General features: G+C 39.2%; 1 protein-coding gene across 2 annotated transcripts in view; it reads right to left on the bottom strand.

Annotated features, from left to right (window-relative positions):
- nup153 (nucleoporin 153) overlaps nucleotides 1-15,733 on the bottom strand; it is a 21,219-nt gene extending 5,486 nt beyond the window's left edge. Inside the window, exons 1-16 of one of the 2 annotated variants that reach the window (XM_005917457.3) lie at nucleotides 15,590-15,733; nucleotides 10,910-11,126; nucleotides 10,545-10,820; nucleotides 9,578-9,717; nucleotides 7,642-7,770; nucleotides 5,883-5,999; nucleotides 5,677-5,724; nucleotides 5,459-5,512; nucleotides 4,359-4,496; nucleotides 4,189-4,241; nucleotides 3,779-3,911; nucleotides 3,507-3,668; nucleotides 3,237-3,326; nucleotides 3,075-3,159; nucleotides 829-930; nucleotides 91-741 (exon numbers count right to left, since the gene is read on the bottom strand). In XM_005917457.3, the coding sequence (XP_005917519.1) occupies nucleotides 91-741; nucleotides 829-930; nucleotides 3,075-3,159; nucleotides 3,237-3,326; nucleotides 3,507-3,668; nucleotides 3,779-3,911; nucleotides 4,189-4,241; nucleotides 4,359-4,496; nucleotides 5,459-5,512; nucleotides 5,677-5,724; nucleotides 5,883-5,999; nucleotides 7,642-7,770; nucleotides 9,578-9,717; nucleotides 10,545-10,820; nucleotides 10,910-11,126; nucleotides 15,590-15,718 (2,524 nt within the window). In that variant the 5' untranslated portion in view covers nucleotides 15,719-15,733. Of the gene's footprint in view, nucleotides 1-90; nucleotides 742-828; nucleotides 931-3,074; nucleotides 3,160-3,236; nucleotides 3,327-3,506; nucleotides 3,669-3,778; nucleotides 3,912-4,188; nucleotides 4,242-4,358; nucleotides 4,497-5,458; nucleotides 5,513-5,676; nucleotides 5,725-5,882; nucleotides 6,000-7,641; nucleotides 7,771-9,577; nucleotides 9,718-10,544; nucleotides 10,821-10,909; nucleotides 11,130-15,589 lie in introns of both variants that reach the window. The other variant, XM_005917456.3, reaches the window with a different exon arrangement.
- Between the last annotated feature and the right edge of the window lie 1,579 nt (nucleotides 15,734-17,312).

Here is a 17,312-nt window from a genome sequence, read left to right as displayed (position 1 = left end):
ATATATATAAGTTGAAAAACTGCAAAGGAGAGCTGGTGCAACCTAAAGCCAGGATTCAGCAACAGAAAAGCAACATTTTTAATTCATTACCTGGTTTAGCACTCGTGCAGGCCACACACTTTGTGTCCTCTGCTTTGTTCTGCACCATACAGGTATCACATTCCCATGCACCCTCAGGTTTTTTAAATTTGTCTCCAAACCCGGTGAACTCTGTAGAAACTGCGGCTGCAGGAGTAGGTACAGTCTTAACCGGCGAGAAGGCCGAAGAAAGAGTCAGTGAGGGTTTGAGTCCCGTTCCGGGTTTGGCCGTCTCGCAGGCCACGCACTTTACTGCATCCGGTTTGTTTATAACAAGACAGGTATCACAGTCCCAGGTGCCGGCAGGTTTGGAAAACATTGTGCCAAAACCTGTTGTGGTTGTAGTGGTAGAGGTGGTGTTAGTGCTGCTGCTGCTGCTCTCCAGCCCAACAGAGGTGGAGGGTGACTGTTTACCGTCCATGGATTTGGATGAAGACTTGGGCTGTGGGGCTGCGCAGCAAACACATTTCGTGTCTGACTGCTTGTTCGGAACCAAACAGACATCACAGGTCCAGTCTGCTGAGGGTTTGAACAAACCACCAAACCCCGTTGAAGAAATGGAGGAGGTTGCAGAGGTGGAGGCGGGGGCAGTGGACTGTGTGGACGTCTGCTGGGGAGTAGCATCGCGAGCTGGGGATATCTGAGCGACTGGAGAGGCGAAACCTGAAGAAACCAGAACATTAATTAAAGCAATGAACTTCAAAGTCAAACATCTGAAAATTTTTGATAACACAAAATACAAAGACTAACCAGGGGCTTTGAGAAGATCGAGGACGCTGCCCTGCTTCAAGGTCTTGGCTGGTTTGAAAGGTCCTTCAAAGTCTTCTGTGCTTTTTTTTACAGCTGCTTTTACTGTAAACATGAAAACATGAGACCAAAAACTCATTTCAAGGTTTCTCAGTTGATACAAACTAACAGGAAGCCAGAATTCATGATTTAGGCTTCAAAGAGCTCACTCCACAATTACTTCTAACAGGGTGACGTCATGTGCGGAACAGCGCTCCTCTGCCAATAAACGTCAGACACCAGCATGTGAATGTTAGAAAAATGCTTAGGCATAGAGGAAAAGTACTGAATTGGACTTGTAGTATGAAATGTTTTGCATACTCAATGTGAGTAGAAAGAAAGCATACAAGTAAAGCAGGGTGATATGGCCAAAAATATTTATCACGATATATATTTAAAAATTTGCGATAACGATTTAACTGACGATATAATTGATGCGAGAGAAAATACAAAATACAACTCCACAACTTTACTAGCGCAAAAAACCCATCCATTTATTTTCACTTAAACAAGCAGCTGTTTTTATGTGCATTAAAGCTATATAAAAATTTAACAGTGCAAATGCAAATTCCTTGCTGAAAGTTTAACCAAAGGCATTTCCAGTAGAAATGGGCTGACATATCCTGAGCATAACCATGTATAATATCCACTGAAGTTAAAAAGAGGTGCTTTGCAACATTAAACTGCAGATAAAATAAATATAATAAAATAAAAAAATAAAATAAAAAAAAAGTCAAATACATTTTTTTTTTCCAGAGTGCACCATAAGGTGCACGGGATTATAAGACACATTAAGCAAAACAAAGCAGTCAGATAAATCAAATTTTATTCAACTCATTCTTCTTGCTTCCTCCACTTCTGCACCATTGATTCATTAATGCTGTATTCTATCACAGCTGCTCTATTCCCATGTTGTTGCAGTATATTAATGACTAACCTTCTATTGTGGATGGATTATCTCAGTTGTTCTCCTGACTGAAGTTTGGTCCTTTTACAGCATCCTGCCATGCGATTGCATTTGTCTCTAACCATCAGGAACCCTCACGTTAGCTTTTACTAAGTGGAAAAGTATTAGCGTTTATCCTGCAGCTTCACTGTTTATGTTATGCTAACATAGCTGTGTCGCTAGCGATCAGGTAGCACATCATTATATAGCAGCTAGCCCAACTTCAGTAACCCTACAAACGTCACTGCTGTTTAGTTTCCTGTCTTCATTTATGTTGGAAGTGACAGCAGAGCTGTACGTTTGAATTTTTTCAGAAATCTCTCAGTCAGAACATGCTATATCATGCTTAGGTAACTAGCAAAACTACCAAGCTAACTTCCGCTAACTTCCTGCTAGCTTCTAACTCCGTTAAATGTAATAAATTCTGTTTTCATGGATGCCTGGAAGTTAAACTTCATAGTTACACCTGGTAAAGTACTTGGTGGGTATCTGACAGACAAACACCAAACCAGTTCCACATCACTGAAGTGGCACCATTTTTACAAACTGGGTCATCCGTTTCACTCAACGATCGGCTTTCCCCTTCTCATTCTCCGTTGCCGCCATGCTTTTTCAGCCATGTGCGTGTGAAGAAAAAAGGCACTGCGCATGCGCGTTTTACCCATATTCTATCGCAATATTTTCTTTTCTGAGTTTTTAAATTTTCTTGCCTAACATTGTACCGGTATTATCGTGAACGGTATAATATGGCCCAGCCCTACATACAAGTATGAGTCCATTTATCATAAATCATTTCAGTAGAAGGAACAGCGCAAAATGGGTGCTTCACTCTGACTGTACTGTGTCTTCTTTGTGGCTGCTCACCATCTTTTCTAACTGTCGTGCAGATACACATCACACTGCACAACAGTCAAATTTCAGTACAACACACATTAGCAAGTGCTCACCAGCCGACACCATGCTGCACTTTGCTCAATACAATCAAATAGTGCTGCCAGCATTAATCTTGTGAAAATTAGGTTAACGCCATAACTGCATTAACGAGGCAAATATCCATTAACGAGCTAACCGCGCTGACACGTTGACGCCTTGCTGCCCTACGCACAGGGCAATCCGCGGCAACTTGTTAACAGATTTGCCACATTAATGCAGTTATGGTGTTAACGTCATTTTAACGAGATTAATGCTGACAGCACTATTTTAAATATACTGTCACAATGTATGTGAAAGGGCCTCTGACATTTTTGTGACACAAAACACTTACCTGCTGCTGCTATGGGCGTGGTCAGCTTTCCATTCACCATAGAAGGACCCAGCTTGGCTACAGGTGCACTAAAAGTAAATCCAGCCTACAGAGAAACAATTATCAATTTAACCTTCTAAAGCAAGGTTGTGTAATTATTAAAAAAGTAGAAAAAATACTTACAGAGGGGGAAAAGGAAGGTGGGCTAGCAGCAGTGGTTTTGACAATAGGGGAGGAAAATGTGAAAAGTGGTGTTGAGGCTCTTGGTGGATCCTGTAAAAAGTGAAAAGGAAAAAAAACAACCCTAATTGGTGCTGACTGAAAAGCATTATTTCAGTCACTTACTCACCAGTAAAGTCAAGTTGAACTAGTTCAAAGTTTGTTTTGATGTCAATTAACAATTGAGACTCGCAGTTTTATGACAGAAAAACGCTTGGATGCTTTAAGACGTACCTTATCTGGGACTGTTTCCTTAACAGGAGTAACAGCCGGGATCTTGGGAGAGGAGCTAGTGGAAGTGTTGAGCGGCGGCAAAGGAGAAGAGAAGCTGAAGGTGGGTAATGCAGATGTGCTGATGGGAAGTAAAATGGCCGGGAGCTCTGGCACCTCTGCAACCTGCAGTCAGAAAACAAGCAGAAGCAACACGTTATACCTTTGTTTCTCTTACTGGATGAAGACTGTGATAACTTACAAAAAGATCACGATTAGATAGATCAAGATCTCACCTCATCTTCCAGACGTTTGGAGGAGGGCCGAGCACTGGTCTTCCCTCTCTTCATCTTTCCTCCTCCAGAGCTCACGCTGCTGACTGCAGGTGTGCTGGACAGAGGATAAACTGGGCCACTAGAACTCTTTGTGCTAAAAAAAACAACAACAACAACAAAAACAAACAACAAATACAGGTATAAACAACCATTTGAATCAGTTAACTTGTCGTGTTTTCTTACTTTGAATAAATTGACTAAAATAAATGAATTTGTGAGATAAATTCTAAACAAGATTTTTAAGCAGGACATAAATCTGAAAATGTAAGAATAGTAAATGGACTGAGGAAACTGTTACCTCAGTTTCTCAGAGACAGGAACATCGTTCTTAAGTTAGACTTGAACCTGATTAATCAGAGTCACTGTTTTACCTTTGAGATGGACCTGGGGTCGCTTCAGGAAGCTGTGGTGATTGTCTTGTGTGCTATGGGAATAATGCAAAAACAAAGGGATTACAAACAGTTTTTATATTTGATATATTCTGACTGGCTACAGTCAAATACAGAAAAATCATGGCGGGAGGCACCACCGTGCAACTAACCGTATCTCTTGCAGTCCTGTCTACAGCTCGAGTCACACCTCCGGGGGTTAAAGTAGGCCTGAAGGACACAGAGCGGTTTCCTGACAGAGAAGCAGCAGGAACCACAAGTTTTTGCACCGGTGGAAGGTTAGAGTCCATCTGGATTTAGGAGAAAAAAAATAAATAAAAATAGAGTTAACTGAGAGGGCAGTGTTTGATTCTTGGTCTTTTCTGTGTCCATATTCAGAAACAGTTCATTCCTTTCTACTCAAAAATGAAACCGATCTCAAGTGTGAACATCAACTTCTCTAAACATACATAAAATTGTACTTCAAAGATAACTTTATAGCAATCCTTCAGATGCTGTCATAAAGAAATTGCAATGTGGACCCACAGAGGACTGTCAAGATTATATTTTAATTTAAAAATACGGGGTTCGTATCAGGATTGCTTATGTAAGACTAAAAGAAAAACAAAAATAAAATACCACTGCCTCAAGAGGCATAACCAAGAAAATTCTAGTAACTGCTTGGTTATATTTTGAACCATGCCAAGAGTAAAACAGAAATTACACATGAAAGCCCTGGTTTGGGTAAGCAGGGTTTCTTGTTCAGACCTGTAAGGGTGAATACACCATTGTTCTGCACTGCAGCTGTTACAGCTGGCAACGCCTGACAGTTATTACTGAGGACAAGTTCATTCCAGAGCTGGCACAATTTAACAATGGACAGCACTTAATACAGCGCACATTAACACCATTTCATGAGCCTGTCAGAGTTTTGCTCACAGGTGTGTGAGGACACATAAGAGATACACACAGAGTGAGGAACAGCTGAGGAGACTCCCGTTAATAAGCGTAAAGGAGACCAAACTGGTAGGGGACAGAAATGACATGAAGACAAATTGCAACAAGTGCTGCTGCACTTGTACAATGATCTCCTGTTTGTATCACTAAGCACACTGCAGAGGACACTTGAGAAATGTAGATGTTGATCTGCAACCACAAGTTTTCACCCACATTCAACACCGTTATTAACGAACCAGAGGTACAAGGCTAAAATTGGACAGCTATGAGCTAACTAAAATTTGATGGCCACATATATTCTAAAACTGGTACTTACCCGTTTCCTTTTAGACAGGAGATGTAACGCATCTGGATTTACACCATCCACTGGCTGCAAGACAGAACTCAAGTGAGAACTTTTTGGGCTGGATGTGGTGTCAGTATAACAAAATAATATAAACCAGCTTCTCAATGTCTGGGGTGTTTATCCTCACATCATGTGCTGCAATGTACAAAGTGTCACAGATGTGTATGCTGAATATTAAAAGCTCTTACTGGTGACAGTAAGGGGGATGAGGCTGCTGCAGGGATTCGCTTGGCATCCTGTAAATGAAGACAAATGTCCATCAGGTTTAAAGATTTTAAGCAGGAACACCTGCCAGAACATTTCGACAATGTTTATATTTGCATATTCACTTCCGTGTGGGACACCAAACTAGTATAATAAAAAGTATAATTTCATCTTGCATGTGTGTACTCACAGCAAGTGGGCTCGACATGCGCTCCAAAGACTGCAGGATGCGTCTGGCTGTGGCGCTGGTTACCCCGCAGGGCTGAGCACCAGCAGGCTTGGCCTTGATCTGTCTCCTCACCGGGGCCTGCATATCAGATAAACTACTTCAGTCTACAGTTTAATCAATATTCAAACTATAATGTCAGTATCACAAACAAACAACTTACTCCAACATCTTAAACATGCTCTGTGCAACATTTATTGTTTATTAAACACAATTATTGCCAATATATGAGCATATTATACCTTTAACCTCTCTAGCATTTTACACCCAACAGCGTGTGGACTGGTGTCTGTGCGCAGGACAAAAATTGAATGCTGTGCCTCCTTCTCATTCACATCACCAAAAGTAAGCAACAACAGCTTTGGAATGGATTCCAGTAACCACTTATATATTTCCTTGTGTTGGCAAATACACCGTTTACAGCGATATTTTCATCATCATTTGTATTATGGTGGGCAATCTTACATGGCAACACATGGATGCAAACAGAAACATGAATACCAGAATGACGAGTGGAGCTGAGACAGAACACACATTGTAGCTCGGAAAGAGAGAACGGTGAGTTGAGACAAATGAAGGATCTTACTGCTAACCCAGGAACTACCTCTGTATCAAGAACTTTGTTTAGTTACAGAAAGTCTGACAGAGACCAAACTGTACTTTGCATATTATGCTGCACAGTGGTCCCCAAAACGGGCCACCACAAACCTATTCGACCACCTATGAAAGAACCATATGAACTAATATGGAGCAAGTTTACGAATGAGAAACAAAAGAACCATCACATGGTCAAAATAAATCCTAGAGTGAACCTTTAAGGTACAATGTTTATATTTGATGTTTTGTATAATAATATTTTATGCTGGGTCTTTAATCATTTAGTTTTAAGAAGTATTTTAGACTTTATAAAGTCGCATTTTTACATTCTTAAACAGTTGCTCATGAGTTTTAAATAAAAGAGACAAATAATCGTATATGAATGAGTACTGTTCAGTCCTGAGTACAAAATTTCTCATGTAAAACAGAAACATATCAGGATATGAGATTTTAATCATACCACACAGTCCTAATAGCTTCCACCAAACAGACTCCAACACAAACTCAACAAGCACAAAACTGCTGTGGTTTTGAGTGCCATTTTGCCAAAGGCAACATTAGCAAACAATCAAGCCAAGGTTGGCTAGCTACGTGCTACATCTGGTACCAATCACTGTGGTCACAAAAGCAGATAATCCTAACATCAGCCAGACAAAAAAAGAAGAAGAAGAAGAAAAAGGACTTTATTAGATAAAACTGTCTACCTGGATAAGCCGGACTACATTACACTACCAGAACAACAGTCTACATTAGCAGGGCATTCATGTGTTTTTCTGGATCAAATCCGACCCTCAGAAACTACTGTAAACTACTACAATATTAGACAATCCAAAAACTCCTGATATATAGACACTTTTTATTACAAGATTAAAAATATACTTCAGTGCAACCCATGTTTTCACTGTTTTATTCAACACAAGCTACATTAAAAATAAATGCAAGCACACCTGTAAATGTAACAGAGTGAATGCATGAATATTATGTTTTACAAGGGTGTACCAACCAAATAAAAAATAAATAAATAAAATACAACGCATAAGACCTACTGCGATAGACTGCTACTCGGTGCCATGGTAACAATAAAAGCTTCTGTTTTAACACCATACATGACCATCATCTTGCTCACCTGATACGGTGTTCCAGGACGACTGCGCAAGCTCCTGACTGCAGCTGCACCACCATAGGTGGTCTTCCCGGGGTAGAAGGGTGAATCTCCAAGCTGGCTAGAGTTCAGCACCGTGCTGTTTAAAGTGGACTGGAACGGAGGAAGGTAAATATAATTCTGAGTCATTTTTTCATACATTCCTAAATTAGTTATTATCCTAATTTATGAGAGGGCTATTTGTTATGATTTACTTTACTTTAACTCATGAAATAAGAAAAACATTTCAAAATAAATCAAGTGCAAAGTTAAACTGCAAATATGTGTTATAGTGCCTTCAATATACAATGAAAGTCAAAGGTATACTATGACTTTTACTGGTCAAACCATAGCTTTCACATATTCTTAGAAGTTAATTTATTATAATCTCATGTGGTTTTACAGGGAATTACTAACTGTTACATTAGAGCTTCCTAAAACATGTCCGACAAGCTCAGACTTGTATTAGGCGTTACTCTTACTTTTTTGTTTAAATATTCAACTGTTGTTTTGTCTTGTTAAAATCAGAGCTAGACTGAACAGCAATGCTACTTGCTATGAATTGGTTGGCCTCAAAAAGTAAATGTAAAGCAGCCTAACATTACTAAAGTAATCTTGTAAACAAGATATCGTCTCTTAGAGGGATAGTAACAGTGATTTTACATATTATCTAGGGCTGCCACGATTAGTCGACTAGTCACGATTACGTCGACTATCAAAATTGTTGACGACTAATTTAATAGTCGACTTTGTAAGATCCCAAAAGATGCAGGAATAAGTAGTAGAATTTAAGAGTGTAATAGCAGACTGAAACAGAAGATGGCAGCACTGCATGTACAAGGATGCCAGCTGCCGTTAAACCCCGAAGAAGAAGAAGAAGCTGTGTCCCAGAATTCATAGCGCGGCCCTGCTCAGTTTCCAACAATGGCGGCAGCTAGTTAGTTTTAATATTACTCTTATTATTCTTTCTGGGTCACAAAATAAACGTTTAGCATATTTTCAGGCGAGAATGTAGCTGTGTAAACCTCAAATATCTGCTCAGTTTATCAAGACACCACATATTTTCCCGACATTTTCGGAGATGTCTGTTACCCACCAGCTCGATAGCTAGCCGGGGTTCAAGGCTCACTAGAGCCCGTGAGAACACCGAACTCCCGGCAAATTGTTTTCAAACCCACCGCCCTCTTTCGCTACTCAGGTCAAACGTGATGTACAAGTCACTTAGATAACTTAACAATGTTGTTTGGCTTTTTTCAGTATTTTATTTGTTCCTGAGTAAATCGGTTTGGCTGAGATTAAAGTTATAGTTTTTACACAGCTGAATAAACGTCAAGCAGACAACTGATCATCAGAAGTGTGAGATGGTAGAGAATATACTCCAGTGTCCTGTTATATTTTAGATAGCAAGGAGCAGACGGCTGAGTTTATTAAACTTCACCGAGACAATCAGCAAATTTCATTAAAATGTAATAAACTATCATCTTGTCTTTATTTTTAGTTAGCACATACCTTAAACACTTAAAACTGTAAGCTAATGATAGTTATATAAGAGCAGATGCATGCTGGTGCAATAAGCTGTACGTTGTACGTCCAATAGATGCATGATCTGATTAGTCGACTAATTGCAAAAATAATCGGTGACTAGTCGACTATCAAAATAATCGCCCTAATATTATCCAACAAAAATATCACTGTAAATTTATAATTTAGAGCTCGAAGGATCAACATTTGACTGCACTTCGAAGCAAAGATCAGCACATTTACATGAAGCTGTTGTGATAAGCAAGCTTCACCCAATCATGTTCCTCACTCATCTCATGGCACCCTGGTAAAACATGTATGAAACTCTTTTTTTTAAGAGCTTTTTAGAAACATTACATGCTGAGAGATTCAGGATCTTGTTGGACAGACAAACACTCACATTGGATGATGTTCCAAAGACAGACAGGTTGAAAGCAGGCTTTTTCAGGCTGGACTGGGAAGGTTGAGGTCCAGAGTTTGTTCTGTCTGTCTCCGGGGACCAAAGCTGAGGAAGTGATGCCGTTTTAGAAGTGGGGACATCTGAAAAAGAAAGAGATACTGAAAATCTCTATAATTCAAGAGAGCACTAGTGTGTTAATCTAGCTTCTAGTCGTGGCTCTATAGGGCTTTGAAAATCTGTCCAAAAAGTGTGGGATATAAAATGTAATTTATTTATTTATTTTAATTAACAGCACTTTGTTTTGGTTATGTGGCTGAGTTGTTTGTATATACTAGATCCCCTCTACCTGAACTGCCCATCCACATATGCAATACTTATTTGATTGCATTTTAATCTAAAAATGTATCCAAAAAGCAAAATCACCAGTTCTGCTTAGTCTGAGGCGAGAAAAACAATGTTTATAAGAAGATCATAAAAATCAACTCAAATTATAACTTTTACGTCAAATCTGTTCAGACTCCCTTTCTTCATCCTGTAATTACCTTACTAGCTGTGCTAAACATGGTTTCATCCCATGAACAAACAGTATTCAAAGGGTAGAGTCCTGGAATAAAGAAATCAGCTTTGCATATGCAAATGTATGGAAGTCCAACACATTGCGGTCAAGGCTATATATGGGGTTGTAGTTGTGTGTTTACATTTAAACAACAGTAGCCAAATAGTCTGAACACAGACCGGTTTAACGGCACAACAGATCCAAAGAACTCAACACTGAGGCTCAATTCACTCATCAACTGAGAATTAAATTTCTTCTAACTGCTCCACTATCTCAACCCACTTTGGAGGAAAAGCGAGTGTATGCAGAACATTGCGGATTTCATGTTTGTAGCTGCCACTTTTTAAATATTTACATTATGTCAGATTACATTACAAAACACTTAAACACACAAATCTGCCATCTATTTACCCTTGTCAGATGCACGGGAGGAGAATCCACTTGTGGTGGAGATGTTATCATCTTCATGCTGTGACAGGTTATCCTTAATCTCTTTTACCAAGGAAAAGCCAGTGGAAAAGGGTCCAGGGGCTGAGGAGGTGGAGGGCTGTGAGAAGAGGCTACTGGAAGCCCCCAAAGTTGGGGAGGAGGCATCCAGTGGGGTGAAGTGGAGATGGGAGCGACTAAGAGGAGGTCGCGAGAGCACATATTCCTGAAAGTTCAGGGATGCTCTGCTTGTTGAGGGCTCTGTGTAAGAAGGACAAATGTGACAGGTGAGCTCAGCAATACAAAAAAAAAATATCACCACTAACCATATGATCTGAAAGACCCCTCACCTGTGTTACTAGTACTTGGCTCTGGGGAGTCACGTCCATCGAGGGGAGGTGGTCCCTCTTCGCTACCATTAGGAGGAGGAGGCGGTTTGCAGTTTTGCTCTGTCCCATGTATATCCACTCCTCCTTCAGGAGCATCGCCATTCTTGAAATATTTCTGCAGCCAGGAAGGAACGATGCTCTTTACTGTGTCTGTCACTCGACTGATGAGGCCTGACTGCTGCTGATAAAACCAAGAGGAGGGGAGAGGAAAGAGTCAATAAGGGTGTAAAATAAATAATATTTAAATTAAACATAAAAAACAAACCAAGTCAGTATTTGCAGCTGTTTCATTTGAAAATTCCTTTGACAACTAGCACTGGACACTATGCAATGTATGTAAAATAAAATTCCCTGCTAAAAGTGTTGCTAGTTGAGTCTTGTGGATTTTTCACTTTTAACACCAAAACACAAAAAATCCCATACTCAGTCAAAAGACCTAATAAACTTGTGGTAAATCAACTCCACATAACCGAGAGTCATAAAAACCCTGGACATTGCAGATTAGAAAACTACAGCTATACATTGGATTTTTTTATTTGAATCAAGTGCACAGCCCGTCATTTGCAATGAGACTCTATTCGTCTTCACTGGCGCAAAACAAAACAAGCACAGAAATTGGGTCAGGCACTGTGCATGCTTCTGTGAAACACTGAGCAAGTGACGTTCTGCACTGTACTCAGGTCAAACACTGGATGAATTCCTGTCGATGCAGAGGAGTCAAATCTTCTAAATACCATGCATAGAAAGTAAATGCATTTCAACACCCAGTTATACTGGGACACATATTTTATGATTTGTAACTTTTTTAAGCCATCTCTGAGAACAAAACAATCTACAATTAATTTAGTTCCCCTCATTCTTGTCTCCCTACTCGGTAGCTCATCAGTCTATGCAATTTCGCTCTGGGCCTTGTATTCCAACTTCCCCATCTTGGACTGCAGTTGACAACAGCAGTCCTTAATTTGTCACAGAAGAACTGTGATTCACTTTAACTAGAAGCTACAGCAACTAGAGAGCTTGGTCATGGACCTCTACACACAGCTCACTAAGGCTACAAAGCGAGCTCAACCATTAGCAACTGCAGTCCACAATGATGAAACTCATCCACAGCAGGAGACACTCAGTGGAGAGCAGCTAATTAGTGCTTAGTGATTTTTTCCAAAATATAAGCTATGATAATGCATGTGCATTATCATAGCTTTTATCAGAAGTTTAATTATTTATGAACATACTACAGGTGACAATTTGTGTAATTATTAAACCACAATAAACATCGGTCATAATTTGACATCTTTGAGTTAAAAAGTCATGGAAAACAATTAAACACAGATAAATTAAACTTTTTTTGCATGTTAATCTATAAGTTCTTACATTTTAGAATTTTTTTTTAATAAAAAAATTTGAACTTTATACAGGTTTTCACATGGCACGTTACAAGTTAATAATTTATGCCCATGAGCAACTGCTATTGCAGTGTGCATATACTCCCTGCCTCTGCCACAAAATACAACCTAAACACGAGGAACACTGTGCCCTCATTGATAGCACTCTTCTTGTTTTAGTGTAAAGTAATGACATAACTGTAGTTCTGTCTCTTTGGCATACTGGCAAGCTAATCTTCATACTAAGAAGGTAAAAAGGGTGTTTTCACATATGGATTCGATCTTGGGAAATTTTTCTACACACTAATCAATTCAAATGAAAAATATCCACCCAAAAGTTTGTGTGAGGTCAGACTGAGCTGATGTGAGGACAGTCCAGTGCACTATTGAGCAGTCTTGCCTGCATCCTAACTCATTTATGCTCTGCTAGCTTCATCAGCTAAACCAAACAGAATATTTCCAGCAGTGTTAATATGTCTGATATGAACTGTTTCATACTGACTGCACAATGTGAGAAAAGGAAACTTCAGAAAGCATCCTGACCAGAGACACCAAATGTGAAAACAGTTCCAGAGAGAGGACTGACCGATCTCTCAGCCTGTAGCTAAGTTTAACAAGAACCTGCCAAATTTGAAGCTATGTGGCAAACAGACTTTCAGCACACAGACCATTTTACTTTTGGTTTGTTCTTAAAAACAAAAGAAAACAAAACAAAAAAAAAAACTCAGCCTAGCAGCCTTATTTTCAGTGTGTAACCTGAAACAGCAGGTGAAAAGATTAGTCTTCTTCAGATTTAAGCTTTCTGAACAGGTGATGTGATAAGTGACTAAGTGGATTCTAAATTGGTGGTCTTTTGATGCAAGAAGACATTTATTGAAAACATTTATTTAATGTAAAGTCTGGTGTTATTGCTGTACTTGGGTGTCTTCATATTAAGACATCAATGCTGTTTGTGATAAGAGAAGGCAGAAAAGGAAGCTCTGAGGAAAAGCACCAGCTTGCAAGTGCATCTCTTGGAGACACCATGTACCCCGCAGTGACTTTCAACACTTGATAAGCTATATATGCTCCTTCCTTCCTCCTTATCTATGCCTGTGGGGCACCCTGTACTTTACCCTGTGTGCAAATACACTAGTGTATTCACATGTGTATAAAATGTGAAAAATGAGCATAAGCACCACCATAGTGTTGCTTTTTAAAAAAATTAAAAAAATCATAACTGTAGACACAGTAGCATAGCTAAGACCCAAGAGTGTTGCACGAACTGCACGTCAACCTCGAGAAGCCTGAAGTGAACAATATCTAATTAAATTTGTGCTCTTATAGTGAAGCCAGCCCGACTGTTTTGAAGAATTGCAATCCTAGAAGTGAATCAAGACAGAAACAGCACAAACACTGCATGTCTTACCAAGCTCCTTCTGTTTTCTCAACAAAGTGTTGTGTAAACAAAACTGATGATGAAAAATTAAACCTATCTTTTAAACTGTAAATAAGATTTGGGTAATTGTTGTTTGAGGGTGAGTGAGACTTTACTTAAATGTGAAAGTTCAAACACTTCTGCATCATGTGCTATTGAATCGATGCACAATTTAAAAAGACTTAACCTTGACTCATGTTACAGAGGTAAAAAACTATTCAACTTCTTTTTGTGTTTCATGCCACAGTTTCATGTACTTGTCTTCATTGTTACCATGAATGCCATTTCTATTTTAACACTATGTGCGAAGTCAAAAGGGTACATTGCCATGGGATCAATGCTGAATTATGCAAAATCTGGGTTGCTGATTATGTGAGATATGCTGTTAAGAGCTGTAACATGACACTGGCACGACAACAGCAGAGCTTGGAAAATTACATGAATCTTCTTTTTCTGCTGTCGGTTAACTGGTGCTTTTAGGTAGAAGTGTGAATGTTTTTCTGTGTATATGCATTATCCCTACAACAGTCTGGCGACCTGCCCAGGGAGTACCCTACCTGTCGTTCTATGACAGTTGGGATGGGCTCCAGCCCTCTGCCCTTGTGACCCTGAATTGGATTCTGGTCAATTAGCAGCTTAATAAATCACTGCCACAACTTGTAAAGAGTCAAACATAGTCGTACGAATGCAATCAATTATAATGCTTGATAGAAACATGTTGATTATACTTGATTTGTGATATTACCTGATCCAGAGCATCAAACACGGGAGGAAAACAAAAACCATGAAACCCAGAAGAGTCGAATTAAAAAATGTGTAGTATTTTGTTTGTATAATCAATATATCTTGATCATTAATGATACCTATCCAAAATCCTGTCTTACTTGAAATTCATAAATGTGACAACTTTGTGCTGGTACTGATGATTGTACAACTACGACTATTAAAGACGATTGTCAAGGAAAGTCGATTGTATATTTCTTGAAAAAAAGAAAGAAAGGAAGAAAGATTTCCAGTTAATTTGCACTCCAGTAGACAATACACTTGTAGTTAACTGGAGTTTTTTTTAACTGACAAAAAAACAAAAAGTACACAAGATAGTCTTAGCCACCATTAAGATCACAGGGTGGTTTTAAAGCCAACAATACCGCTGTCCAGGCGGCAAATATACCCACTAAGGTAACCATGTGGGTTTCCAAGCAGCCAATGCTCTCTGCGCAGTTCAGCTGGCTTTGATTTGGCTAACGGTGCCTAGCACTTAAAAGGTTTCCACCCAGCCCACCAACACAAGCTTAAAATGGAAAACAGTTATGTGTACCCCGAGACAGTTGTTACTTAGAACCAAACCATCTTGCCACGTCTACCTGCAACAGTATGACGCCTCAAAACTTAAGAACCGAGGACAACAATGCGCCGTTCCCCGAAACTAGCGTCCACTAGCACTAGCTCCATCGGCTAACGGCTAGAATCCTACCTACTTCCTCGCTTTCTACGAACTTTGTTAACAGTTAAAAACTCACGACTTCAGCAAACGTTGGCCATCTCAACTTCTCGCATGTGAATGAGCACTTAATCAACACTTGTAACCTAATGTAAACGGCACACCGTGTTGCGATTTGACTGTCAAGCCCGCCTGCTTTTGCTAACCTATGAGCTAGTTAGCTAGCCTTTAGCCGTTAGCATTTCCTGTGCATGCTAGCAGCGCGTGGAGGCCACGAGCGCTAACTGCAGGCCACAAAATGTCTCCAACTAAACAATAACAAGACCTCAAGAATACAAGCATTACAGTCACTGTACGATCCTCGAAACGGGCTTTAAACTTAAATTGTTCATTCTGTTTACCTGTTTACTCTTGGCGTAAGGTTTAGAGGCAATATGATATCTCCTGCTTCTAATTTTCCCTCCACCCGTGGCCGCCATGGCTCTTTCGTCTGAGTATCTTTCGGTGTTTCGGCGCCGGATAGCTGTCATCCAACACAGTAGCCACTCTCAAAGGAACTATGGGAAATGTAGTTGCACAACCTAACAAAGGAGGTAAACTCGACAGGTCAAGCCTATGGCATCATGGAGATAATTATTATCATAAGGGTAATACGAGTAATTATAAGGACATTTGTACATTTACATTGACCAAAAAATAAATAAATAAAAAATCACAAGTATACGGTTAAACAACATATATTTGTAAGGGGAAAAATGAGGTTTTTTTTCCTTTTGTCTAGGCATTTTCAGGATTTTTTTAAAAATGATGTTGTAGGGGGGAGGGATATGGAAGACTGTTTCTGCCACTGAAAAAAGAAAAATATTTTCTGTTGTCTGTCATTCCAAATATTGACTTAAGAATTCCAAATAATTTCAGGTTACACGTCTCTGAGATTTTGAGACATTTTGAGATAAGGACTTTAGATTTTGACTCAGATCTGCCTGGCAAATGGTGGAAGTAAAATTTCATAGTAGTGGGAAGCTCACCTTATGAATGTTTGATCATAAATAAATACAGTAAACAAAGAGTTTAATTCAACACAAAGGTTTCAAGAATATTTTGGTTTGAAGAAGTGTTTAACAAAATGGTAAATTATTATGTTTAGACCTTTTACTTAAATAAAAGTAATAATCCAACTAAATAATAGTGCAAAATTGTAAAAATATAGGCTTATATGCATTAAAAGTAATAACTGTATTGTGGTCCGGAATCATATACCAAGGTATGCAGGAATGTATCAACAACACACATCTTCACTACATTAAAGAACAATTAAATAGTAATTCAGATAAACGATAGCTGCTACATCACCATATTTCATCTCATAAACAATTTGACCCATTTTGATTATTTATAACAACAATATGTTGGATTTCACTGTGGTAGCTGGTAGAACTAAATGAAAAGGTGACTCATAACCATTTCCCCTTCAGACTCCTGTGGAGGCTGAATTAAGCATTCCTGTGTAACTTGTATAATGTGGTGTATAAATTACATCTTTCTACACATTAAGAGTAAATCAGATATACAACCAATGCTTTGCTTTTTACACTCATTGATAGTTATATTAGGTACACCTGTTTAATCAGCCAAACACATGGCAGAAACTCAGAACGGGGAAGAAAGGTGATCTAAGTGACCTTGAACATGACATGGTTATTGATGCCAAAAAAGTATGAATATTTCAGAAGCTGCTGATCTACTGGGAGATTTTCTTGTAAGTGGCCGTTCTCTGGTCCGAGATGTCAGAGGTCAGAGGATAATGCCGAGATTTCAACGAGCCACTTAAAAGGCAAGATGCATGTAGAAGAGCATCTCTGAATACAACACACCAAGTTTTAAAGCAGAAGAGCACACAAGGTGCTGCTCATGTCCGCTAAGAGCAGGACGAATCTATGTAACAAAAGGTTAAAGAAGCTCTGAAGGCAACCCAATACTAGAAACATGCAAGTAATAAAATGGCAGTTGAATATAGCTTTGCACTCACAAAATGTGTTGTAGAAAGCCATAGATATTTCAAGTACCCAGGGAAATTGTTCCTTTAAAATGTCAACAAAAGAACTGTAAAATTAATGTTTGTTG

Source organism: Haplochromis burtoni, unplaced genomic scaffold (genome assembly GCF_018398535.1).
Source record: "Haplochromis burtoni strain Fernald_Lab_line unplaced genomic scaffold, NCSU_Asbu1 Contig_25, whole genome shotgun sequence".
NCBI classification, from domain to species: domain Eukaryota; kingdom Metazoa; phylum Chordata; class Actinopteri; order Cichliformes; family Cichlidae; genus Haplochromis; species Haplochromis burtoni.
This window is presented reverse-complemented; position numbering and strand designations above follow the sequence as displayed.